At 42.3% G+C, this 25695-nt stretch overlaps 1 protein-coding gene across 3 annotated transcripts; it reads left to right on the forward strand.

The window, feature by feature from the left end:
* The first annotated feature begins 6499 nt into the window (after window positions 1-6499).
* TMEM154 (transmembrane protein 154) lies at window positions 6500-25075 on the forward strand. Of its 3 annotated transcripts, none has more exons than XM_066186136.1 (6): window positions 6505-6719; window positions 14941-15249; window positions 16969-16996; window positions 18168-18253; window positions 19710-19770; window positions 23553-25075. In XM_066186136.1, exons 1-6 carry the CDS (start codon window positions 6590-6592, stop codon window positions 23566-23568), a joined length of 630 nt encoding a protein of 209 aa, XP_066042233.1. In that variant the 5' UTR covers window positions 6505-6589; the 3' UTR covers window positions 23569-25075. The 3 variants fall into 3 exon arrangements, with proteins under 3 accessions (XP_066042234.1, XP_066042233.1, XP_066042235.1); XM_066186138.1 differs by lacking the exon at window positions 6505-6719 and adding an exon at window positions 14352-14747; XM_066186137.1 differs by lacking the exon at window positions 23553-25075 and having other exon boundaries at window positions 6500-6719; window positions 18168-18260.
* The last annotated feature ends 620 nt before the right edge of the window (window positions 25076-25695 follow it).

Below are 25695 nucleotides of genomic sequence, written 5' to 3' on the forward strand. Positions count from 1 at the left end.
GCTGGTGTGTTTTTTTAAGGTCTAGTATTCCTGAAGAAATGTGCTTTTCAGATATTATTCTCTTCTTATGAATTGTTCACAGCTGAGAAAATACCTTCAGACATCCAGCTGAACCACCCTAGAAATGAAAGCAAGGAGGATTTTTAAAAATCTAGTTTACTTTCCCTCAAGTACATTGTCTCTCTACTCTACATTTTACTAAATTCCCCAGTGATTGCACCTGAGACAGATTTCTGTTTGGTTTTTCAATCCTTTACTTCATCAATCTCACTACTTGTTATCTCTTTAAGAGAAATATTTCAATTTCTACTGAGAGCTATGGGTTTTTTCAAGCCAGATCCTAAGCTAGGATTGACTCATAAGTGACAACTCCAGAGTAGGCACCTCCACGTAAGACAACACAGCACTGACGTTTCATGCAAAGATAAGTCACCGGCTGAGGGCTTTTTTCCCCATTTAAGTTGCTGACCATGCCTCTATCAAGTGAGCTGGCACATCAAGTGACCAGACAAGGCTCTGATCCTAGCGTGGGACACCCAGGATATGTTTCTTCTCTCACCCCCAGGAGCAGCCATAGAGAATTTCCATTCTCCGAAGCTTTTTTCTAAATTGCATGGATACCCCTTTTAGCATTACAGTCATATTGTCTGCCATGTATCTGTCTGTGCTGGGAGGTCTGACGCTCTCCTGTGCCTGCTCAGCCATTTCTGTACAAAACAGAAATGTTTATTCCCAATACCAGAGACTCAGGAGTCAGCTCCTGTTCTGAACAGATTTTTGAATACACTCACATCCCTCTGCAAGGCATCTCAAGCAAATTAATTCTTCCTAGCTTATTACACGGCTCATCTTTTGGGGTCCACTTCTGGTCAGAAGTGTTCCTCAACCCCTGACTGAGAGTGGAAGGGGACCCTCTCCTGGCAACAGACTTGCAGTGCTGAAGGCCCCATTTGTTCCTTTAACTAGGATTTGGATTGTTTACATCAACTGTATACTTAATACAAGTTTGGGACACCGCAGCCCTACAGAAAATTTATATTTCCATTTATATAATTTCAGTCTCTAATTCCATATTTCCATTTATATAATTTCAGTCTCTAATTCCATCTTAAACCCTAATACAACATGTGCATAATTATTTTCAAAGAATAAGACAAACCTTTAACTAATAAATCCCTGTGCTGCTCCACAAAGAGGTGAAAGCCTGATTTACTCATAAATAAGACGTCAGGAAGGTGACCCAAGCCTTTTTGAAAACTGATGTTTTTTATTTCAGTTTCATTCCAGCTCTGGCCTTGCAAGAACAAAATATAAAAGATTAATAAATTGTAAATTTCTCTCACTGTAGTAGTATGTTACAATGAATAAAAGAGCCTGAAAATTTGATTCTCAGAATTGCATTGCTCAGGCCTTGGCTGCTCGTCTGAGGTGCTCATGGCCTCATGTCTCACGAGGGTGCTCTGCACAGTTTTGAAAATAAGTGGGGCACAGCATCCTGGCCCAAACCCCTGGGTTTTCCATATTTAAATAGACAGTTTTGGGGGTAGAAAAGGGTACAACCACTGCTGGAGCCCAGGAACACTCTGAAGTTGCAAAGTTAGGAAAAAGCACTAATTATTTAGCTACCAAAAGGAATGTGAAGCTGGTAACTTTGAGGTAAGTACAAGCTTTTAAAAAACCAAACCCTAAAGTTGTACTTTGGGGTATTCATCCCACGTTTATCCAGCCTGCATTGAGACAAAGATAGACCTCATGGAGTCCCACCTAGATTTCAAGGATAGGAGTCTAGGAAAGTCGTTGTGTGAAGGATTTTATGGGTGAACCCCACTAGGCTAGAGGAAAGTTCTGCTGGTGACTACCTACATCAGCTAGTAATTGTCTCTCTCTTGTGGTCAAATAACAAGATGACTTTGCTGACCACACATTGTCCTTTTGGAAGTGCAGTTTCAGCTGTGGATTTTGCCCAAGGGAAAGCTGAGCTTCCAGGAGGACACATCTTTCAAAACATTGTCAGTACTACAATAGAATGGAGGCATCATCTATTTTAGGAATTTACACAAGTCACAAATAACTTAGGAATCTTTTGGCATGTGCACAATGTATAATCCATGTACTGCTTTCCCAAAAATGAGTAGAAACGAAGTGTTCAGATACACTTCAATGTAAATCTGCCAGTGCTACTGATGCACCCTGAGGCCTCTTCCATTTCAGATATTTTCAATCTTAGAAGTCTCTATCTGAAGCCATTTTTTAGTTTGTTAAAGGAAAGTTAGATGCAAACAACTGAATATTTTCAAGTATAATTTAGTTGATATAAACCTCTGGATATTTTCAAGTATTTCTGTTCCTATTGAGGTATCCAAAATATTGTCAGCATGAAATAACAGCTTGTGCTATGCATGTGGAAGAAAAAAAAAGAAAAAGAAAATAAAAATAAAACAAAAAAATTAGGTCCAGTTAAGCAAAGAGATTCCTAAAACTGGCAGATACTTGTTTTTATGCTTTTATTGTCACTCTCATTTTAGTTATATTACATTGTCCCAGTTAGGGATAATATCTCATTGTTCTAAGCTTTGTTCTAATTCATACTGGTGACACTGGTTTCAGCAAGATCTAAAACTTTTCCTGAAGCACCTCTGTGGATGAAATAAAACGTAACTTGTCTTTTCATATAATCTAGATTTGAATATGTTGGAAAGAGCTTTGTCATCTGCAACTCAGTCAAGCATTGCTTGCTCTGAAACAAGTGCAACCGTGGATGCAGTTCCAGATCCCCATGAGATTTCTACACAAGGATGGATTTTAGCCTTGATTCTGCAAATCTTACTTAGCTCAGCAGCCTGTAAAAGTGCCATTGCAGCTGACACTCTGGCTGACTCAAGAAGATCCCTGTGGGCTTTGCACAAACTCTTTAGCTTTGATGTTTGGGGTTTTTTTTGGTTTTTTTGTTTTGTTTTGTTTTGTTTTGTTTTGTTTTGTTTTATGTTGCAGTGAATTGCAGTACACTGCTATTTTCCATTCTTTCACAGCAACTTGTGGGAAAAATTTATCTGTCCTTTCTCAATGTATGTCAGAGACAGAAGCAAGTCATTAAGGGACTAGCAGAACTTGGCTGGCTCTAGCTCCTGCCTGCACTTCAGAACAAATGGATTAGCTGCTGAAGACTGCAGTGGACAAGCTGCACTAGCAGGTTTGTAATAAAAGCCCTGTAAATAACCATCAACTCGCCACACACTTGAAAAAGTTTAGCTGTTGTTGTTCTCACAGAAAAAAGGAACAAGAAGAGCATCAGTCAAGTGGTTGCAGCATTGCAATACATTTCTGTTTTTCTGAAAATGTCACTCCAATGACATCCTGTAATCTCAGTGATGCAAATCCTTCCCTATTAGGGAACAACATTAGCAAATAGCCTTAGCTTTGTGGTCAGAAATGCCCTTTATACTCTAAAAACCAAGGGAACAGTAACATTGAACATGCACAAATGTTTCCAGATGGGTAACATATATTGTAAGCAGCCCAAAAATTCAATGGTTTTACTTGTGGAAAGACACTTCTTTTTGCTAAGGTGCACTGTGGATCTTAGTAAATGCACTAAGGCCTATGAAAAAAGCTAATACAATCCACCCCTCTTACAAAATCATCCATGACTGAAGATACATTGATTTCCAAATGCACAAGTTTGTTTTGCAGCAAAGTAGTTGCTACAGCTTTTGGTTTCTGCATTTCAGCTATGAAGAGAGATGCATGAGGCTGAACAACAGGCAAAGGTACCAACCTTGCTTCCCAGGCAGGCAAAAGGGAACCTGCTGGGAGTACTTCAGGGGAGCATGATCCCAGTGCTGCTGGGGATGGACCGAGGTAACTGCCCTTGCTTGAGAGTCTGATTTATCAATATCCAAAATACCTCATTACTCCTTCTCTACATTTTTTTTTTAATTAGAATAGTCAAATACATGTCAAACCACCTTCAAATCCCTCTAAAATCTTAATTAAAAGGTACTGTGGCCAAGAGTCACATTTCCTGTACTTTTATTTGCCTTAGAAATCATACTTGTGTACACAGCAGTAGATGGCTATCTTGCTTTCAAGGGGCAGTGATGAGTTGTTAGCCAAACATTTGTCAAAAAAATAGTTGATGGGAACTTGAGGGGAAATGCTAAAACCTATGCAGAAAGACTAAAAGGGAAAAGAGAAAAGTATATAGTTCTTTACCTCAGAAATATGATGTAAAAATTCAGCAAAGATAAAAACCAAACACAAATCCTTTCCCGTTTTCCCTTCCAGTTTCTCTGTCTAGGTTTATGTTTTTGTAATTGAAGAGCAAGCTGGTCTGAGTCTACAGAATGGGGCAAACCCACAAACATGCAGGGCAAAAATACGCAGGGATAAATCAGAAGAACATGTTTGGAGCACATGTGGTATTAGAGTGGCAAAGTTAGGAACGAGACAGGGAAGAAATGGAAAGGAGCATAGCACATCTTTTCTGTATGTTAAAGCAATGAAAATACTGTTAAATAGTAAGACTTTGCCTACTGTTGACTAAAGTTCAAGGAAAGCTGAGGATAAACAATAGTGACAGCCCTGGGATCTGAGACTCCACTCCTGAAAACAAAGACAGGCTTTGCCTCTGCTGCCCACCAGCCCAATATCAGTTTTCCTATTGCCAGACTAGACAAAATCACCTCTGAGCACAGATGGGTAGCCTCAATTTCTGGAGGTCCATCATTCAAACAGTCTATGTCAATTCGACACTATTACTAATCCTTAGAGTTTCTGTCATTTTTAACAGAAAAATCTTAAAAGTATTGGCAAGTCTCACCTCTGACACTTCTGTTGGATAAGTGTTATTGTGTATGACTATGACATTATATTAAAGAATATCTCCTAGAAATATTTGATTAGTTGGTCAGTGTACTGGTTTCAAAACTCAGAGCTCCTCTGTATCTACTTGTAGGTGCAAATGCTGCAATTTTGCTTTCCCCCCCCTCCCACTATTTTATGAAGTTCATAAACATACGTTGCCAATACTAAGCAACCAGTTCAGTTTTTAGTTAACTATATCATTCAAGTGGCTTAAATCTATCAACAAGCTGGTCATTAAATGAATCACTGACCTATTTCTCAGCTACTCAAGCTAAACAACCTATGACTGATGACCTATAAAGGCACTAGTGTGTTAAGAAAAATTATTAGCTGGAGAAGCAGAGCAGCAATTGATCACCTCCCACCAATCACAGAAAAATTCACCAGCTTCAACAAATTCCAGAACTCAACAAATTCTGACCAGAAATCAGATTTTGACAGACTCATGTCTAAGGGAAGTACTATGAGCTCCAACATAGTCACCATTCAACCCTCCTTCCTTAGATTACTATTGGAAAATTTTATGCATGTATTTAAAATGGGTTTAACCTGGGATGCTCCAGGGTAAAATCTGGAGTGCATATTCTCCTCAACTCAGAGGAATTAATTTTGGAGCTAGCACTTTTTTCTACAGTGGAACAACCCAAATCTACACCTTCCCTGCTTGGGTACATGTATGGTTCAGATCCAGATCCAAATTCTGAGCCCTGGCTAGGCCCATCGACCCTAGGCATGAAGACTGAAAATGTTTGGTTTAAGTTCTCCATTGCTCTTACCCACAGAGGACCACCCAACAGGAAATGTGTGGAAGCCCCTGGCCAGCTCTTAGATGTTTCTGAGTGTGTGGACAGTGATGAGGCGATGGGAACAGAGGACAGGGCAGCGTTTAAGGGGGGTGACAGCCAAGGTCTGCACACCCAGACAGAGACTGCCAAGGGCGAGTGAAAATAAAGAGAAGTCAGGAAGGGAGGCAGGATTACCTTCCCCTTGCCACCTCAATCAATTGTGGCACTGTGGGTCCCCATGCCAGGCCCTGCATCCTGGTGGGGATTGAAACCTTCTGTACCCTGTCATCTGCAGCCATCATCACATCCGTGTCTCAGCACTTTCTCGCTAAGCCACCTCCTCAAAACAAAAAAGGATGTGGTTTTCAGCTTTTGTCTCTTCCTCTGCACAAACCAGCCCAGAATACTCAGTTATAGGCTCCTAAGAGAGCCAGCCATTCACCCCATTTGCTGAAGACAGCCTACTTGGGGGTTGCCTTTTGGGACTGTAAATGCATGCAGTCTCTCACCTCGATGTGGGGAGTGCTACAGCTTGAAAACCAAGGCAGGAGGGGAGGCACTATTGAAATTTTCTTGCTTAACTGCTCTGAAAAATGACATAAAACCTTCCTGCTAATATACATGTATGAAGCTTTGTGTCTGATTTCTATGATCTGTGGCACTGTGTGTAGATGAAGACCGAAGGTAGTAAAGTCAGGAGTGAAAGGAAAGGAAGAGAGTGGGAGCTCTCTCACCCACAGCATAAAGGTGCTTCAGCCAAGTGCGTGCCTGAAGAGCAACTTCTGCTTCTTTTTTTTTTTTTCCTTCTCCTTTCTTTTGCAATCATTGCTCGCTTGACAGGCCCAGACGGAATTACATCACTTCCTAAAACCCATCAAAGAGAGTCCATCTCCTGAAGAAATGCAGCTCAGATGCTCCCCGGCAGGAAGCAGGAAATGTAGATGTTCGGGTGCAGCAGGGAGCCTGCCGGAGCGCCCCTCAGGTGGGAGCGCCGCCGGGGCAGCATGCGGAGCCCCGGGCTCGTCACCCTGCTCTCTGCCCTGGCTCTGGCTGCGGGATCTGCCGGCAGTGGTGAGTAAGAAAGCGCCTTTCGCCTGCCGAGGTGGGACCGCGTGTCTTGCCTGCAGCAGTCGGACCAAGTTGGAGGGCAACACCCTCCAAACTGAGCACTGGCAGGAGATCTGTGGGTACTTGCTCTCGGCTGCTTTTTGCTGTGTTTACGCACTCTGTTTTCAGTTGCCTCTTTTTTTCTTTTTCTTCCCCCCCCCCCCCCCCCCCGGGGTTTTGACTTTTTTCCCCTTAGACCTATCCCTGAGCAGCAGCAAACAAATCCTACCATTCCTACATTTCCTAAATTGCAGGTGTGTAGAGAACCGGAGTTTCCATATTGACCCATCAGGCATTTTGCTTCTAATTTTAGTTAATTTTTGAACTTTTTAAACCCCACACCCATACCATCAGTGTTTATTAGCAAAGTTAAAGGCAAAGCACTGCTTCCATTCAAAAGGTGACTGCCGATTTCCGCAGACCCGGTGCACTGAAACTGGTTTAACAAAGGAACAGCCGGTTCCGGAGACAAATATTTTGAACTCTCAGCTGCAGAACAAAGTGGCCGGCACCATGGGCTTAGTTTCTGACCCTCTGAAGAGAAGAAACATGAGTGGAAAAGCAGCTTGTGACAAAATGCTGAGGCACTGGGGTGTCGTTGCAGAGACTCTTGCCTGTTTGCTGGGGTCATGGGCTCCACTGGCATTTTGGCAGCCAGCGACTGAACATGACAGGCAGCTCTTGTAGCGAAACCTTGCCGAGGTGGTGCTTGTAAACCTTTCCATGTCAAACCAATCCCTGCCAAAGCGCCTTGTTATGGACTAGAAGTGTTTGCTGCCTCTGTGCTGCTGTAGCGAGTGGGAGCTCTACAGAAAGCAGGGAAAGAAGATGGTCACTTTCAGGTGTCACTGGACTTCTCTTAATGTCCTGAAATGCACTGCTGGGATTGTTGTTTTGGTAGATGTGCTTTTTCTCTGAAAAACAGTACTTACCATAAGCAGGGTGCAGAGCTGGGCTGCAGGCTCCTGGCATGCTGCTGAGCTGCTTGTACTTAAGAGACTCGCTTAACTGTACGAGCGAGCTAAGTGAGGTATAAAATGGTTTGGGTTTGGCTGTGTTACTACAGCCCTGCTGCATTGCAGACACGTTAAGAAAATATGCTGCAAGCATTGAGTGTAGCACAGAATCAAAGCAGTCAGAAGAACAAAAATCCTGCCATGGGCAGAGCAAAACAGAGGTCCCAGGGAAATGGAGAAGTACAATTAAGGCAATGAAGGCAACGCAGAGTGATCAGGCTCCTGCTTCTCTAGCTCGTGTGCAGGGTACCGAGAGCTACTATTTCATCACCACGCCCCCATGGGGGGGACGCCTTAGCCCGGGGCCCCTCAGCTCATGACGGGGCGCCCCCCCCCCCCCCGCCCTTCTCTGCAATGGGCATTAGGGGCATATGTCACAAACCAGGTGTGTGATACTCCTCACACTCCCCACTTCCTCCCAGTAGGTCCACCTTTTAGTTCTGGTTCATTTTGGAATGGTTCCTCTTTGGGAGTGAGTCAGTCCTGCCAGAGCCCTCCCCCAAGCCCTGTCAGCTCTGTCTCTATGGAGCCAATCCACAGTCATAGGGGAAGGGGAGGAGGGCACCCACTTTTTCTCCCCACACAAAGGCAGTTTCTGCTTATGCAACCAGCCCCAAAATGTACCTGGGGGCTTACTCTGGCTTCAAGGGTGGGATGGGGAAGTTGAGAACTTGAGCCTTGGGGGGGGGGGAAATTAAACTGGTTGGGGGAAGGTTTATGTAGGGCTTATGTACCCCACAGGCACTGGTGGGTCAGGAACCCCTCTGCTGAGAGCAGCCTCTCAGGGAGACCCTTTGCTCTCACCCATCCTTGCTCACAGATCATCAGGGCAGGACCTTTAAGGGAGCTTCTTCACTTTTTGCCAGACACAGTCTTCACCTTTTAAGTTGTCTACTGTCTAGAGACCATTTATAAAATAGGCAGAGTATGAGTAAATCTTGCAGCACAGACGGATTAAAGTCTTTGTAAGTCCTGTTCCCATACCATGCCAGAACTTCGTAAAAGCCTAGCCTTGCCATTTGGATTATGATTTATGGATGGTTTTCTCCCTGCAATGTTACAATCACTGTAATCCAGTAGCTCTAAGAGCATTCCTGAGGTCTCAGCTCTGGGTGCTGGCCTTCTCCCAGCTCCGTGCTGAGGGGACGATGGGGTTTGCACCAGTTTCCTTCCCCTTGCTTCAATGCAGTCAGGAAGCCCTACAGGTAACAGTGTAGGGCATCATCTCTACTGTAGGGGATAGTACTGCTCAGCCTTGCAGCAGCCCTGAAGACCTACCTAAGTGTGTGTGCTGCCCCTAGTAACAAGCATTAAGACCCTTACTGTAGCTCATAGCTACATGCTCTGACCCTTGAGTCTTTCCCCAGGCTAGGCCATCTCCCACTGCGTTTGGTGGGAAATTGCAGCATAAGTGGTCTGACACGGGGAGAAAGAAAATGTGCGAGGGAGAGAAACAGTAAAATATGTAAGATGGCCAAGTGGGAGAGCTGGGGTGGTTGCAGGTAGTGCTTTATTTTTTCTGTGTCTCTGTGCTATTGTTTTCAATTGTCATTCAAAGAAACATTGCTATCAAAGAGCCGGATATTCAGCAGCTTGTACCATGAGCACAGGCAGTGACTCTCCTTGGAAGAGAAGTGTCTTAGGTTTTCTCCCCTGCAAAGCCAAGGTCTCTAAGGGAGCAATGCTTTTGACCTGTTCCCCCCTCCAGTAATGAACTGAGAATGGGTTTGAACCTGTTACAATCACCTGTAAAAATTTTTTAGCAAAGCAACAATGTAAGAAATTAGGATTTGCTACATTTTCTCTTTCCAAAGTGCAGTGCTCTAAAAAGCAGAAGAAAAATTCTTTCTACTGAACACATCTACTTCTCCCTACGTTTTTACTTCCATTCCTCCATTTTAGCCACACACACATTCACTGTTTCATTCAGCTGCTTCAGGGACATTTCAGAAAATCTCTCATGTACATCAGCAAGATTGTATACTAATTTTCAGACAGTGACACCAGTCTCTTTTCCCTCAAGAGATTTTATGATAGCTGGAAAGCCTCTGGAGCTTTTGAATCTTTAATTTCAGGGTCCTCTTGAGAGCAAGGAGAGCTGAGAGATTTGCATCACAGTGAGGTCACACGGGTATCACAGATGCAGAGCCAGAAGGCCATCAGACTAAGGAGAAGCAACTAAATGCATAAATTGGTCTCGGAAGCCTTTAGTACTGGGGTGAGCAATGAGAGTACAGGTTCACAGTTTGACTCTAAGATGTGTGACTGAATTGGCAACACTGCCTGTTAATGCAGCACTTCAGCTGTATAGAAATACAGTGAGGAAAAGCAGTTTCCATCTTGTATAAATGAGCTTAAACAGTTGTTTCCTCTTTCAGGTTATACCTAGATAACGCTTTCTAAGCACCTCGTTTTAATAGGATCTTGTCTACAGATTAGCCACCCTGAAATGCTTGTGCTCCCTCATCAGAAGAGTGTATGCTCCCAACAGCTAGCCTGCAGGCTTTTAAGGATTCCTCTTCCAGCCAGACTGACAGGCAAGACCTGCCACAACAGGCAGCCGGGCAAGCCCTGGCCACAGCAAGAAACAGCTCTTCTTGCAGCAACCTGAAATGTGGAGAGAGGAACAGTGCAGAGATGAGCCAAGCAGTACACAAGAGTTCATACAGACCATGTGGAGTGGTATGACTACACCACCAACAGAATGTGTGTACGGAGCAGAGTGATATAGGATATGGTAACTTTATTCCAGCTTTATAACCTTTTCTTGTTCTGTCACCTTCTCACGAGCCTTCCTTTCGCTGCATTTGTATAGCTTATGGGAAGGTTTGGGGAAATAAAAATTTTCCTTTCAAACTAGTAAGCCTGGCTATCCAACTGACATAGCTCTTTCTTTTTCTCTATCTCATTGCTTTTCCTTCTGTCAGTAGGCACTATAGTGTAATATGAAAAATTCCCTTGAAAGAACCCAGTCCTTGAGTCTGATGGCAAGGCAGGAGAGAGTGATGGTTCTACAACAAAACTGAATTTGCTGACTGCCAGCTATTTTCCTTTGCTATTTTCCTTTGCCTCGCATCCAAGTGAATTCAGAAACCTGTTTGCCTGCTTACTTCATCAGGAAGCCCATATCACCACCACTGAGTGCCGCAGCACAAACCTGAGGTAGAAATGCTGCAACAACAGAAATGTTGTTTGTTTGATTGAGACATAATTTTTTGGACTCCAGTCTGTAAAACTGCTTAGTATATTCAACTACCTCTGTCTCCCATAAAAAGCAGGTTTGGGAGCACCTCCAAAACTCAAGCAAAGTCTAGCAGTGATCCAAGCATATTTTTAAAGTAAAAAATATTGAGTAGTACCTTATATCATGGTATCTGCTTACAGAGACATAGCTTTTTCATAATTTGTAAGAACCATTAATCAAACCTTTTATGAGATGCTGCTAGTGCTTGCTCAAGTATTTTTGTCCCTTGAGTTCCAGATTCTCTTATACCTCAGTTGTGGAACCCTGAGAACTTCCTGGCTTCCAGCTCCAGCTACTTAGCTTCCAGTTCCAGCTGTGCCCACCTTCCCATCAGAGTGAGATGCAGCTGCATGCCAGCCCCTCTCCCTTCTTCTCTTGAAAGCATGGAAAGTGGCAATACAGGCTGGGCTGAAGCTGCGGTGTGTTCCCATCCACTTCCCTTAACACAGGAAGAAGTCACCAGCATTCATGCCCTGGATGGTTCAGATGCTGTATGAGCATTTGCTCCTTGGACAAGATGAGCAGAGGGATGAGTATGGATGCTGGAATGTAGCCAACACCATGAGGCTGAGCTCCACAAGAGAAAGGGCACAGGCTTTGCAAAGTCAAGGAGATATCTATATGGTCACATGTGACTTGCTCTTTGTTACACTCCACTAGCCATGCTTTTCCATCCTGAATGTCATGCTGTATTGTTGTAAGATTCCCATTTGCAGGGAGCTAGTAGATGTCTGCAAGATGAAACCCCAGCACAGCTGACAAGACAGTTCATAGTATGAATTATCACTGTAAATCTGGCGTGGAGAAAATGTTTGTACAGTACTTCAGAAAATCTCCAACTTTCAGATGTTCTTTCGCCCTGGTCCAAGCCTTGGGTAATGCCCAGCTTCCATCCACCCCACCAAACAGCCACCCAGGCCAGCTGCAACACAGCCCACTTGCTATTTTCAGCACTTTAAATTGAAACACTATGAAAAATAGCAACTATCTTGAGGTCAACCACGTGTGTCTCATGTGGCCTGAGTGGGTGGCTGTGGCAGGCGATACAGCAGCACTGGGAGGTCTGAACCTGATTCTCCCTGCTGGACTGGAGGCACAAATCTGTCCCTGATACAAGCCACTGGGCCAACCCAGGTGCAGGCTGTGCTTTCCTACTGTGTAAAAAGGGTGATGTGTGGGTGGCCTGAGTGAGAGCAACTGCTGGCTGACAGGTGAGGCATCCCTTGAGGCTGAGCTCTGTACCTCAGAGGTGATGGGGGAGCTGGATATGTTGAGGCAGCAGGTAAAATGCAGGAAATAAGAGCAATATCCTTTCAAGAACATTGTGCAATTGGCTGCCCTTCTGCTGAAAGATGTATTTAATTCACTCAGAGAAAAGATCTCTGTAAGAGGAAATGGTGAACCCAGAGAGATGCTGTTTTGTCCCTGGGATTATGCAAAGTGAAAAAAAATATGTGGCAGCAAGGTCACTCCCTGTGATTTGCCATTTTCTTTGCCTAGAGACTAGAAAAGGTAATTCTATTTCACACAGAGACAAATGATTTGAAGTCTGCTTCATAGTTCAAAACCAGGCAAAGTGGCAGAGATACTGGAAAAATCTCTCTCGGAAATCAAGCACAATATACTCTGCAGCTGAAAGTTTATCACTGCAGTTAATGAGGTGTGACTGTTTGCTTTGCTTTAAAGCCACACCATGCTTTAGACATTTGAAAAATCCATTTTCACTCTACAAATAAACAAAGAGCAAGGTATTTTCTCCACACCCTTTTCCTATTTTAAGCAACAGGCTTGTCCCTCCCAATGTATCAAATGTGGCAGGTAATGGGTTTCAAGTGCAATGGCTAGAGGAGGAAAATAATGCAAGGTCATTGCAGAGGTTCAGTGAGGCTGTGGTGGGCCATCAGCTCTGCCTGTGGCACAGTCCATCATGCCACAGTCTGCAGCACAGACATCTCTCGAGCTGCCTCGCCGCTCTGCACAACAGCAATTGAAATGGAGTGGCTGCAGGCGCTCGGAACTACAAACTACCTTGGAAAAGAAAAGTCAAATGGCCAAACTAGTAAGGGAGAGGGGCTCTCCCTCCTGTCCTCTGCGATAAGATTAAGGACAGCCAGCAGGTCACGGGAAGGGTGGAGCAGCACACACCTAAGGGGGTAGTTACCTGCAAGAGAGGCAGAGATATTGTTTTGCTCTTGACTGAAATACTAAATACAGAAGAGACAGAGAGACTATTGATACAAAGTGCTTTGCCACAGAAAAGCTGTCATTTTCCTTGTCCCATTGTGGTGCAGGAGTCTGGTGACCTTCACAGTATTACATTAGGTATTCAAATTCTTTCCTAATTTTTAGGAAAGGTGAAACAATCAGAAGCCTGTGTGCAGCATGAAAATCTAGATAAAACACTGCTGTCACACTCAAATAATTTTATTCATCTGAAATTGGGTTTCCTTGAATACAGTCTCATGAAATACTCATCTCCTCTTTGACATAAATCTGGTGGGAGAGGAGACGCTGCAGAGTGGATTAAGCAAGAGATAGCGCTCTAATCCCAGTTTTTCTCTCCCACTTGGCATCCCTGGGAAGGACAGCATCCCCGTCCTTCTGATTTCTCATTTGTAAAATGGAGATGATAACTGCTCATCTCTCAGGGCCATTATGAAGATTAATGTGTTTACAAAAGCATTTAAAATGCTAAGTACTTTTGGTTCCAGTCCTGTGAGATTGGAAATGCCAGCACTGAGGTGCTGAAAACCTTAAGCTCTTGCTAACTCTAGTGGAAACTCTGGCTGCCCAGCACTTTACAAGAATGAGGAGAAACATGTAATTGCAAAAGTCAAGAAATCCCATCCGGCTTTATTGCATAAAATGAGATGTGCACCATGCCAACATTGTATCTGAAAGGGCAGACAGCACAAAACCCCCCAATCATTTCATTTCTCGCCAAGAAAATTATTTTGCTGTTGTAATTTTTCTAAAGACTGATTCTTTGGCTACAACAGGATTTTTGGCATCAGCATAGAATACAGTATCAGCCCAGAATTTGCTGTACCTCTTTAAAGCTTTTAAACTCTGTGACAGTCAATACCTAAACACACAAAAAGCACTTGTTTCACTATTACCTACCCAGCCAATTTTAGCCACTTTTCTTTCAAAATACATGATAAATGAAACCAGGACTGAGATCAAAGTTCAAAACCCACACTTATGCACTAGCACTTATGGGGAATATCTAGCGCTGATGCTTTGCCACACACTCCTTCAGCCAGCCTGTAGAATCAGTCAGAGGAACAGTTAATTGGACCTGTATGCAGTAAGGTCCCCATGTTACTACCATCTCTTCTAGTCCATGCAGAAGTGGAAGTCAGCAGCTTTTGCATCCTTCAGACTTCCTTTCACCAATTCTGTTTCTCACAGTGAGACAAATTCAACAAATTCTGAAAGGCACAGAAACAGAAAGATGAGTGAACCAAAGGAATTGGTGAACCAGGGATAATGGTCTCTCAGAAGGCAATACCTGACTCCTTGGGTAAGGGGAGGGATGTATGAGACAAGACTGAGAAGCAAAACAGGCTGGTGTGGTTTACTGAGAAGCAGAATAATTTCACATGTGAGCAAGACCGGATGCCAACCTGCAGGAAAAGAAGTCTGTTTATGCAAGGCAGCTGAGTGCAGACAGATGACACACACTGACGTGTCCCAGTAGAAGTCAGCTGAAGAACATGGTCATGACTGGTAAGATTATGTGACAAAGTTGAGATCTAATTTTACATCCAGTGCCCACAGCTTCCAATCTGTGTGTATGGGGCATCTGCTGGGGTTTTTTTATCCATCAAATGGGAAGTATATACTAAAGGTGTACGCTGTGACTCACTGATAGTCCTAATGAAACCCTTAAGATGTTAAGTTGTCCTCATGTATTTGACAGACCCTGGAAATGATGGATCAGGAGATGGATCGATATTACCCACTTTTACAGCAACACATCTTCCTGCTACGGTTCCTTCAACCGTGGATGACCACGAGCCAATCCTTGTAACTGCAAGTACTGCTGAAAGCAGCTTTGAGACACAGAGTTCTCCAAGTACTGAACTGAATGCTGTGAATGATGAGGACAGTCTAGAAGCAGAAGAACAGTCCATCTTGATATATGTTGTCCCTGTGGCACTGCTGCTCCTGCTGATTTTGTTGATCACATTTTTTGTAATGCATCAAAAAAGGAAAAAGTCCAAGCAAGGTAAATTTGTCTTTTTGTGCATCAAAAGGCTGTTGCTAGGATGTGCTCAACATTAACAGAACATAATTTTCAGGCATGGGATGCCACACTTAGGATGTGTCCTTCTCTGATTGTAGTTGCAAGTAAGAGAGGAATCCTTCACAGCCAGCAGTACCTGGTCACACACTCCTCCTTGGGCAGGAGATACTTCTGGTTCTTGGCACGTCTTGCTCATGCTGCCACACCCATGGGAGCCCTGGCACCAGTCTCTGGCTCCTGGAAATGCTGAGAATGCCAGGGATGTAACTGTGGCTGCAAATGGTTGTTCTGTCTTTATGCTCAAAAACTTTAGGCAAGGTGAAATTAATGCTTCTACTGTCCATAGTGCCCTCAAAGTAAAGCTGCTTGGAGCTTCAATAAAATAAGAACAACAAAACAAATCATTTTAAGGAAGAATTTTGAGGAATCCTGATTCCATAGGGTGGAGGCTGCTATGAAGACATCACAGCAAATGAGCTAGGTCAGACTGCCTGGGTGGTGCAGTAGGGTGAGCAATGCTTCAGTAAGGTGCCGTGATCTGTTAACAAAGGAATTGGAAACTTGAAGTGTCAAGTCACAGGAGAACTAACTGAGGTGTCATATTAAAATCACATAGTTGGTAAGTGGAATTCTGAGGTGGTTGTATCAGTATTTCTGCATGGTCAGAGTGCAGCTATGAGCTCATCAGCCTGCAGACAGTGCAACACACTCAACATAGATTTTAACTCAAGTTTTCAGGGCATTTTTAGGTTGCATTTGCCTGATCACTGGGTTTCCCACTAACAAACTATGAATTTGCAGCCAGGCACCCAGTTGCCTGCCTGTTTCTGGGTGATTGAAATGCAGGTACACTCTTCAGAGGGTTAGGGCGTGTGGTGCCTTTCAGGAACACAATCCTAGGATCTCATGCCCTGTGCCAGCCAGGGATTTTGAGCATCCTCAAGGCTGGGGCAGATGGCTCTGTGGTGCTGGGGTGGCTTTGCAGTCTGGGAATATGGTGGAACAACTGGGAGGTATCACCCATTGGCAACAATGAATTAAAAATAAGGTGATTTAAGACAGGTATTTCAGTGAAGATATTTATCAGGTAAAGATATGTATCAGAATTATGTCTGTGACACCATTCCCCCCCCCCCAATCTTTTACTTTGTCTTGGAGTCATGTGTAGATTGGATCCCTTTTGACATCTGGCTAGTTCAGCTTCATTTGCCTAACTGAGACCTAATCTGCCATGCAGTCCAACTCCCTGCTTCCCTTCTCCCCATGAGCAGCTCTCAGAGTCTCCAGACACAGCTGAATTGCCTGAGCGTAATGTGTAGCAAAATGTCCCAATGCTTCCAGTAAACAATTTTTTTGCAGAAGTGGTTGCTTTTCAGGATACCATCTCCCTCAGCACATCTGTTTTGCTGAAGGAAGTGTGCATCTGCCCTGTCCCGCCCACTGCAACACCAACATTGGGCTTCCTCCCAGCATGGCTGAGCTAATAATGAGATGCTTTTAGATTCGAAATAATGGGTTCCTCTGAAAATTGCAAACAGGATAGGATGTTTTGCCTTTCATCTGCAATTTAGTTTTTATGCCTTCTGAAAATGCAACCCATTTTACTTGACCCTATTCAAGGCTTACATGCAGTCTGGGCCCTGTAAATACAATGGATAAATATAATGCAGAACAATGAACACCATCTTTCTTCTTTTCCAGATGAGCTGGGAAGCGAAAATGTAAAAAGGTAAATTTTATGAATATTGTTCTTAAAAAAAATTTTCTTTTACTCTAACCTTTGTCTCCCTCACTGCCCCTTTTAATTAACTGTACAGTAAACACCATTACTTTTTGCCATCAATAGAACTAGCAATCTCAACAGGTAGATAAAGTGTGACTTCAGTACGTGGCTGAAGTGTAAGACTAGAGCAGGAGAACCAGAGTTAGTGGTGACTGAGGCAAGGGCTGCCCCACAGACACCCACAGTCCAGAGCCCTCGTTGAGCCTGCTCTTAGGCACCCCCTGCTTCATCAGTCACAAGAGGTACAAGGTGCCCTATGAGCAAAGGGGATCAGTTCCCAGGCCCATCACAGGCTTTTGCTATTCAGAATAAGCTCTGTGTCTTGCTCCCCTGTTTTTCAAGTTTATCTTCTTACTCAGAGGTGAGGCCGAAAGGCTTGCCTGGCTGCCACATAAGCAATATCTTGGATGCTTGGAAAACAAGACAGAAGCTGTGTGGAGAGCTATCAGAGTCATAATTTTTATTATTACCTTTTATTGACCTCCATCTTGCTAATCAATGCTGAAAGTTCACAAATTGGCTCTACAAGATTAAAAAAAAATGGCTTTTTTGCTAAAAGAATATTTTCTATTGTATGACTGCAGGAATGATAAGCGAAAGGAAGCTAAGCAGAGGCATTTAAATAAATGCAGCTCTCATGACCTTTCCTTTGAAGTCACTGCAAATGTCAGTCACAGCTATGATGAAGCTTTAGGCCTTCAGCTTTTAACACTGGAGCAATGGTACTTCTGTCATGTGTTCCAGGAAGGCAGGGACAAACAACCTATTTTTTTTTTAGTTTTCTATTTACAGCAGGGACAGTTTTGAAGAAGCTGCAGTGATCCTATGCTCTGGCATGTCTCTGGCTGCACAATCTGAGTCCCTCTGTGTGTTATGTCTCAGCTGGCCCTACCTCTGCCCAGGACTGGCATCTCAGTGCCGCTCCCTGGCATCTGTTCATGGCCCCTTGGTTCACACCCACTGGGCTGACATCTCCTCAGATTACTGGGCTAGGATGGCTTTTCAGAGTTTATACATGTGCCTGGAATTATAGGAAAGTCATACAAAATCACTACATTGTAAGTTGTTTGAATTAAGCGTTTTGTGTAATGCTTTTTTCCCCCTCTCTTCTCTCAAGTCCTATTTTTGAAGAAGACACACCCTCTGTTATGGAGATAGAAATGGAAGAGCTTGATAAATGGATGAACAGCATGAACAAAAATGGTACACGGTAACCCCTCTACTCCATCCTCCCTCTCTTGCCTGCTGATGTAAATCCCATGCATAGGAAATCAATGAAAAGTTTTTTGTACGCGTATCGCTGCTTTTCCTACAGCATTTTTAGTTGTGCTCTTGATTCCCTCCTACTGAAATAACTGAACAAATGTCAGGGGTAGATTTTTTCAGAGGAGTATTTTAGTTTGTGTGGGAGTTTATTTTTAATATGTGATAGAATCTCATAAATGTTTTCAGTTTCCAGTAGACACTTCTATTAAACACACTTATAGCTGTGAACGTTATTTATATTTTTAAAGACACATTTTAATGCTAGATACTAGTTTCTCTGAAGCATCTAGTCCTTTCAGTCTCCAGAATTTGTACACTTTTGTGCTCCACACTGAGGTATTATAGATGAAATATGCATTTGCTCATAGTTCAGATCACCATTTATTTAAAATTGCTGTCAGGAACATATGAATATGCCCTTCCCCTCCCTTGCAAGGCTATCAGCCCATGGAGCAATTAGAATATGCAATAACTACTAGCAGCAGCATTTTCAGCTGCCTTCTCAGTTACTTATAAATACCTTGCATTTTTCCCCCCATTTTTCTCCCAGGTGAATTCCCCAGTCAAAATCTATAAGGGGTCTGCATCGTCCTTCCAGGGTCTCCTCAAAAAATGCAGGTCTTTGGTAAACCATGAGTTAACCAAGGCCTGATTTTGAACCATGAACAGCTTTTCATTGGTTAGGAAATGCTGAAACACTGATATTTTTTCATTCCTGGTCCCTTGCCTTCTATCCAAATGGCTCATTTGCCTTACCTACTCAGCATGCTTTGTTTTTCAGGACATAAAGCTCTTTGGAGCATTTCTTTGCGTTAGCACAGTGCTCCACAGGATGGGGTTTTGACCTTCGTGGTCTGTGAGCTCTTGTAGAAAATGAGCTAAGTGGCAGTAGTGAAAGAGAGGCTTTAAGTGTACTACAGGGGAAAAAGTGGTGTAAAATATATTTTAAAATTTTGTGGAGAGAGGGGAGCAAATATTTTACATACTTTCGTGTGTGTGTGTGTGTGTGTGCGCGCGTTAGTGTTCCCTAAACTCCAGGCCCAAATTCCCAGCTGGACTATGAGGCATAGGTGCAACTGTCAGCAGTGGAAGATTAACAAACAACTCTCCCCATGGCAGTGTGTAGGAGACAGTCCTAAAACATAGCTCATTTGTATAGGTGTACATAAAGAACTGGAATGTATATAATAAAAAAATAAATTGTGGCAACACCTATCAGAGGGAAGGAGGTGTAAGATTTATGCTATGGGGACTGTGCAGATAAAAGGGTGCAGAAGTGCATCTGCAGATATATATTCTAGAGTGACTGCATGATAAAAGTTGATGCATTTTTGAAATAAATGTAAAACAACTGCCAAGAGTAACTAAAGTCTTGTTTCTTACCCTTTTCCAGGTGACTGTGAATGTTTGCCTACTGTAAGAGAAGAAGAAAAAGAATCAATTGCCAACCCAAGGTACTTTAATTCATTATATTATTTGAAGAAATATGGTCAATGTCATTCTAAAATAATATATTTTTTTTGTATGTAATTATAGAATTATTCTTTGGTCCATGTAAGTTTCAAAAATTTTTATATACAGAAACTTTGACTTCAACTTAAACTAAAGGCTTGACACTCTTATTCCTAAACAGGTCTCTTCCTGTAAACTGCACTGCTAAATAATCTTGCAATTGTAAAGTGGTGCAAGACAGACAACCAGATGGCACAGATGGAGTTTCACTCACTGATCAGACTTTAATCACAGTTTCCCAAGGTGTTAATACAAGCATTCAGCATAGCTTCCTTGGCATTCTTCACCAAAGACACCCGGTTCCCCTCTGCCACCTGGTGCCTTTACATTCTTGGAACCACTGCCAGATGTTTTGGCTGGAACTGTGACCTTACAGACAGGGACTTGTCTGACTCCAAGGAAAAAAATGAGAATGAGAAACATGAAGGATCTTCCCAGTGCCCCCTTGCAGCACTCCCCCAGAGCTGGCACTAGTTGATAGTCCAAGCAGCGATCCCAGTGGGATGCAAAACTGCAATCCTGACAGCTTGTAAACTTAAAATCTTTCTGGTTGGTTTCCTCAGGATTTTGGCCAGAACTCCCAAACCCCTTGCAATTTTCCCTGATTAAAAATTCTGGTTCTTGTTTCCAGCTGGAAACAAGAGGCTGTACATTGCCCTTGCCTGCACCCTTGTGTTGCAGCTGCATTTTGAGGAGTGGGCAAAGCAGCTTCTCTGTGCCAGATTATGATAACAAACAAAACACCCTGTGTGCCAAGAAATCCCTGGTGCAGGGAAGCAGTGATGCAATCAGGCAAGGCCAGAAGCAGGGAGAGGACCTAGGTCTTCTGCTGCCCATGGCATCAGATAATTCTGCTGAACATGACTCTGGCAGAATTGCACCTCTCAGTGTAGACTGTCGTAATGTTCCAATCCTCTTTTCAGAATTTCCCTGCCCAGGAGTGAAATAGGGATGTTAAATCTCCGCTGCTGCTGCGTTTGCAGCTCAGTTGCTCCAAAGCTTCAGTTTCAGAGTAACCTTTGGATGGGGCTTGTCTACCACACCCACTTGCATATAAAAGGTTTCTTTTTACACCTATTGCAAGTCAAATAATTGTTGTTTTAGTTCAGTTTTGTTTGGAAAAAAAAAAAAAAAGGCTTAGATCCTATGCTCCAGATGCAAGCAAGCGCATTAATTTTACCCTTAGCAACTGGAAAAGATCCTGGATTTGTAGCCATCTGGGTCTTCCCTTCCTGCTGCTAAATGATAACTCAGAGGGGGGAAAATTGTTAAGGAGAGGCAGCTGCACAGCAGTTCTCTAAAAGCAGATTTGCTGAGCATACCACTGACTATAGCAGGGAGTATAGGACAAAGGGTGCTTCAGCCATAGGCTAACACCAGCAGAACTCATACTGCAAAAGGCTTTTTAGGCACAACACCATCCTTAGCACCAAGTTTACTTTCAAAATCTTTAACAATTCATTTTAAGGAGGGGAAAAAAAAATCATGGCCTACCAGCTTTAGCTGACATTTCACCATCCTTGCTAAAGGAGTGTTTTTGTACTGAATTTGCATTAACCTCATCAGAAGAAGGGGGTTTTGCTCCTGGCTATCAAAAAGCATCTTTGGGCTACACCTTACCTCAAGCTCCCCACCTGTAAAACAGAGTTACTTTAGAACACTACAGTGAGGCTTAAGCCTTGATACAAAAAAACAACCCAGTTCAGATAAGTATGCTTCAGTCAGAGAAAAGGCATACACATTATCTAAGCAAATTTTCTTGCGAATGGTATCTTAGCATCAGACTAGATTAGAGAAATTTATGCCCCTAAATTGTAGAAAGGCAAACAAATGCAAATAAAAATAGGAGATTTATCCCTAAAACATTCAGAGCTGCTCAGACAAGGGATATTAGTTGAATACAAAGTGCAAGAATATTAGATTCAATTTAAGATTCTGAAAGACTGATATGTTTAGGCAAAATTCTTCTAAAATTAGGGTAGTTTATTTTTTAGATTTTATTGATATTTCAGTATGGGAAACATCTCGAGGCTACACTGAACAGAGATGGTGTTTTCTTGCTTCACAGAGATGCTGAGGGGAAGTTCATCAAGACTCAAATGTCTTGAACTATGAATGATTTTGATATAATTTTGAAAGCATATGAGACAAAATATTTCAATAATGACACTTTGACATTTTCAGAATGAAGGTTGTTCCAAAAGTACTCTTCAGAGTAAGTGAATTTTTAAATAAAAATTTTGAACGTTTGAAGAACAGAACTGTGTGGTGGTAAAATATTTCTATGTTGAGTGTTTCCCTTACCCCAAGGCTACTTCTTCAAAATTCATTTCACATGAAATTTTGAAATATGCTTCATTTCAATGTGAAAAGATATTTGAAGTGGTGGGATTTCTAGGTAAACAAAAAAATTGCTTTCCGTTTATTTGCAATTGAACCTTATCAGTCCAAGATCTGCTGCTTTTCCCAATCAAATTCTTAGATGAATAAATAAAGTCAGAAAGAGAATCACATACAGATAAATAGATGTTTTCAGCAGCTCTTTTGAGCAGGGAAAGTGAAAGACTAAGAAATAAAAGGAAACAAAGGTATTATTATGGCAAAATTTGTACTCATGAGCATCAAGGCTGCACATTTGTGCACAGGAGGCAAGATACAACAGCCTGGGATCCCTGATAGGTGGAGGTCACCTACCCTGGCCTTCTAGGCTAAGTTAAAACATATGTATATACACATTTTCAAAATTTATAGACACTTTTCAATACATATATATTTGAATTAAAACCTCTTGCCTTTGAAACCTACTGCTAGAATCCTGATTGTACCTGAGCACAGAATTGCAACCCCCCACCCCCCTCCAGCTGCCCTGGGCCAGGGCTCCCATTCTGTGCATGCAGGAGGGAGCAGGCAGCGTGTGCAGGGGCAGCAGGCAAGGGCTGATAATCTGTGGAACACAAGGGTGTAGAGACCAGTCTCTGCTCCAGGGACCTTTACTGTCCCAGAAAAATAACTGCAGCCTGTCCCCTTCACAGCATGGGTCATTGTAGGGGGTGGAGTACAAACCCCCTATGCCCCCTCACCTGAGAGGTCTGGTTTGTCTTGGGTCCTGCTAGGTACCCTCCCAGTCTGTCTGAAAACGGATGGCTCCTTCTTATGGAGAAATGTTTTGGGTGGATGGTAAGTCAGTACAGAAAGAAGTACTGTGAATGTGCCTCAATTTGGCAAGAGACTTAAGTAAAAATGTGAAATAGTAAGATTATGATTGGCCCTTTTAGCTTCAGAGGTGGTTTTAAACCCTGCTGTTATCCCTGCTGACTGAATTCTAATCAGCCAATATAAGATGTCACATTTTTTAACATTGGCATGAGGCAAACACTATTTAGAGAGTGCTGGGGAGCAAGCCACTTGGGCAGAAATCAGTGAGACAAAGAGAAAACACATCTGTTATGAGGTCAGATGTAAACCAAAAATTCCAAAGTTATCCTCAGCTGTGGAAAGAGATCTGGGAGCAGGAGAAAGGCTCTGCTGGGCAGCCATGTACCATCAGACAGGAACCAGAGCAGCCCTTGCTGCCAGCATCAGTTCATCCATTGCGTAAGTGACAGATTTATTTTCTGGTAACACCTTCTCATGAACTCTAAGAGATACTTTTGATGTTATTTCCTGCTGAGACAACTAACCAAACAGCATGACTACAGTGTTTTTTTCTTTTCCACGTGTACAGTGATGGTGAATCGTGAAGTCCTCAAGACAGCAAAGAAATGGCTAAAGGGATGCAGCACACAAGCTCATCATCTCCCAGATATTGGAAGAACTGGATTTAAATATAATTCATCTCAAAAGGCCAGAGAAGCAAATGCTTTTGTTGTGTCCTGCTTTATATGGTCTTCAGAAAGGAAACATCACCAAGGGAAAAGAAGAAAAGAAAAAGGAGGAAAAAAAAGAAAAGAAAAAGGAGGAAAAAAAAGAAAAGAAAAGAAAAGGAAAAGAAAAGAAAAAAGAAAAGAAAAGAAAAGAAAAGAAAAGAAAAGAAAAGAAAAGAAAAGAAAAGAAAAGAAAAGAAAAGAAAAGAAAAGAAAAGAAAAGAAAAGAAAAGAAAAGAAAAAAGAAGAAAAGCACTGTAGCAGGTTCAAGGACTGATTTAAATTCTTTTTGCAATGAGATTCATCAAATCAAGAGAAACCTCTTTTTCACCCCTGCTAAAAATTCTCAAAGTAGTCCATGTTTCTATCTAGTTCTGCAGTTGTGTATTGTGCAGCATTTAAAAGCAATTCTGTTCCAGGTTTGGTGGGTTTCTTTGTTTTGGTTTGGTTTTGAGGATGTTTGTTTCAGTGTCCATAATTCTGGACTGCCCTGGTTTGGTGGATATGAAGCTCATACCTATGCAATGTTTATTGCGCAATTTACTTTTTCTGAGCAGTGCACTGATTTGCACAGGACTGCTGTTGGGGAGGTAGTAAGCTAGGACTGACAGACCAGCTCAGAGGACAGACAGCAGCTGAAAAGCCTCTCAAAGGAATAGCCATGAGTGACTGCAGCCCAGCAAGGGCATGGACTCTGTAGAGTGCTTTTTGGTTTTCAGATTAAAGGCACTGTAGAAGTGAAAAGTATTATTTTGAGACTGCCTTTCAGTTTGTTATCTCCACACATGAGTGCCCTGGGCTAGCTCTCCCTATGTAACTCTTCTCCCTGCCCAGGGCTGTTCTCTAACCACCTACTTCAGGAATATTCAACTTAAAAACATTTATTTTTTTCCAAAAAATTGGTTGGGGTTGAAAAATTGAACAATTCAGTACTCACATTAAATACAGACTTAGATAGGTATGTTTAATGCATAACTACTTGGTCAAGGTTTTCAGATGCAGGAGGTTTCCTGCTGCTTCTGTTTTTAAATACTGAGCCTGCAATATCTGAAAGACATGGATTTCTAAGAGTGCCCAGTCACCTTTAGATACAATGAAAAAAAAGAAATCAGACTCCCGGGATACCTCAAGGTGGGAATATGAATGTTTTAACTGTGTCCATTGATTTTAGATACCATGTCTCTTAGGGATGTAGCTAGATACCATGTCTCTTAGGGATGTAGCTTAAATATGTAACACACATAAAACTGGACCCTTGTCTGGGCAAAGCTTCTCTTGCTTTATTTAAAATAACAGTCATATCCTACCATTTCTTATGTCCCACCTATCCTCATATTCTATCTAAATATGTAATGCCTTTCCACTCAATACATGTTTAATATGATCGGTTTTGTTTGCCTGCAAATAATTCACTAATAAGTTAGCATGCATAGTTTAATTAAGGAGAGAAAACAAATGCCTCAAGCCTCTGTGATGGCATCTAAGTATCACTAACAGCTGACAAATACAGAGGATGGTTCAGCTTTGTGAATAATTAAAGACATGTAAAAATAACGAAGGAAAAAATGTTTAGAGCTAACTGTTTTCAGTTATTACCGAATTTGAATTGATTAGTAATTTCCTCAAAGAATAAAATATTTTTTCACTGTTCCAAAACAATTTATTGCAAATACTGGATTTAGTAAATGAGTGAGGTAAATAAATTTTCCCTGTTTGGACGATTTTTAACTTTGAAAGAAATGTTTTAGGTTCATCTTTCACAATCTCTTTTTTAAACATTTCCAGTATTTCCTGACAGTAAACCCATCATGTAGAATATTGGTTTGAAAGAATGCAGTCAAAAGGGGAAGAAAAAGTGAAAGACTGAAATGTAGAAAATGTTAAAAAATTGAAGTAGGTATTTTCCAGTAGTAGTTTTGTTAGCTACTCCTTTCCAACAGACAAAGATATTTTGCTCAGGTTTCCCACAATTTGCAAAGCAGTAACCTGAAGATGCCCAAAACA

The sequence above is a fragment of the Chamaea fasciata genome, unplaced genomic scaffold (genome assembly GCF_029207755.1).
Source record: "Chamaea fasciata isolate MVZ Bird 193981 ecotype frontalis unplaced genomic scaffold, bChaFas1.0.hap1 SCAF_6, whole genome shotgun sequence".
Classification (NCBI taxonomy): domain Eukaryota; kingdom Metazoa; phylum Chordata; class Aves; order Passeriformes; family Sylviidae; genus Chamaea; species Chamaea fasciata.

Bases quoted from the DNA above. Each gene is read 5' to 3' on its own strand.
- TMEM154 (XM_066186136.1), top strand. From the start codon at position 6,590: ATGTTCGGGTGCAGCAGGGAGCCTGCCGGAGCGCCCCTCAGGTGGGAG. The intron at 6,720-14,940 runs GTGAGTAAGAAA...TGTATTTGACAG, and splicing joins TGCGGGATCTGCCGGCAGTG to ACCCTGGAAATGATGGATCA. The intron at 18,254-19,709 runs GTACACGGTAAC...ACCCTTTTCCAG, and splicing joins GAACAGCATGAACAAAAATG to GTGACTGTGAATGTTTGCCT.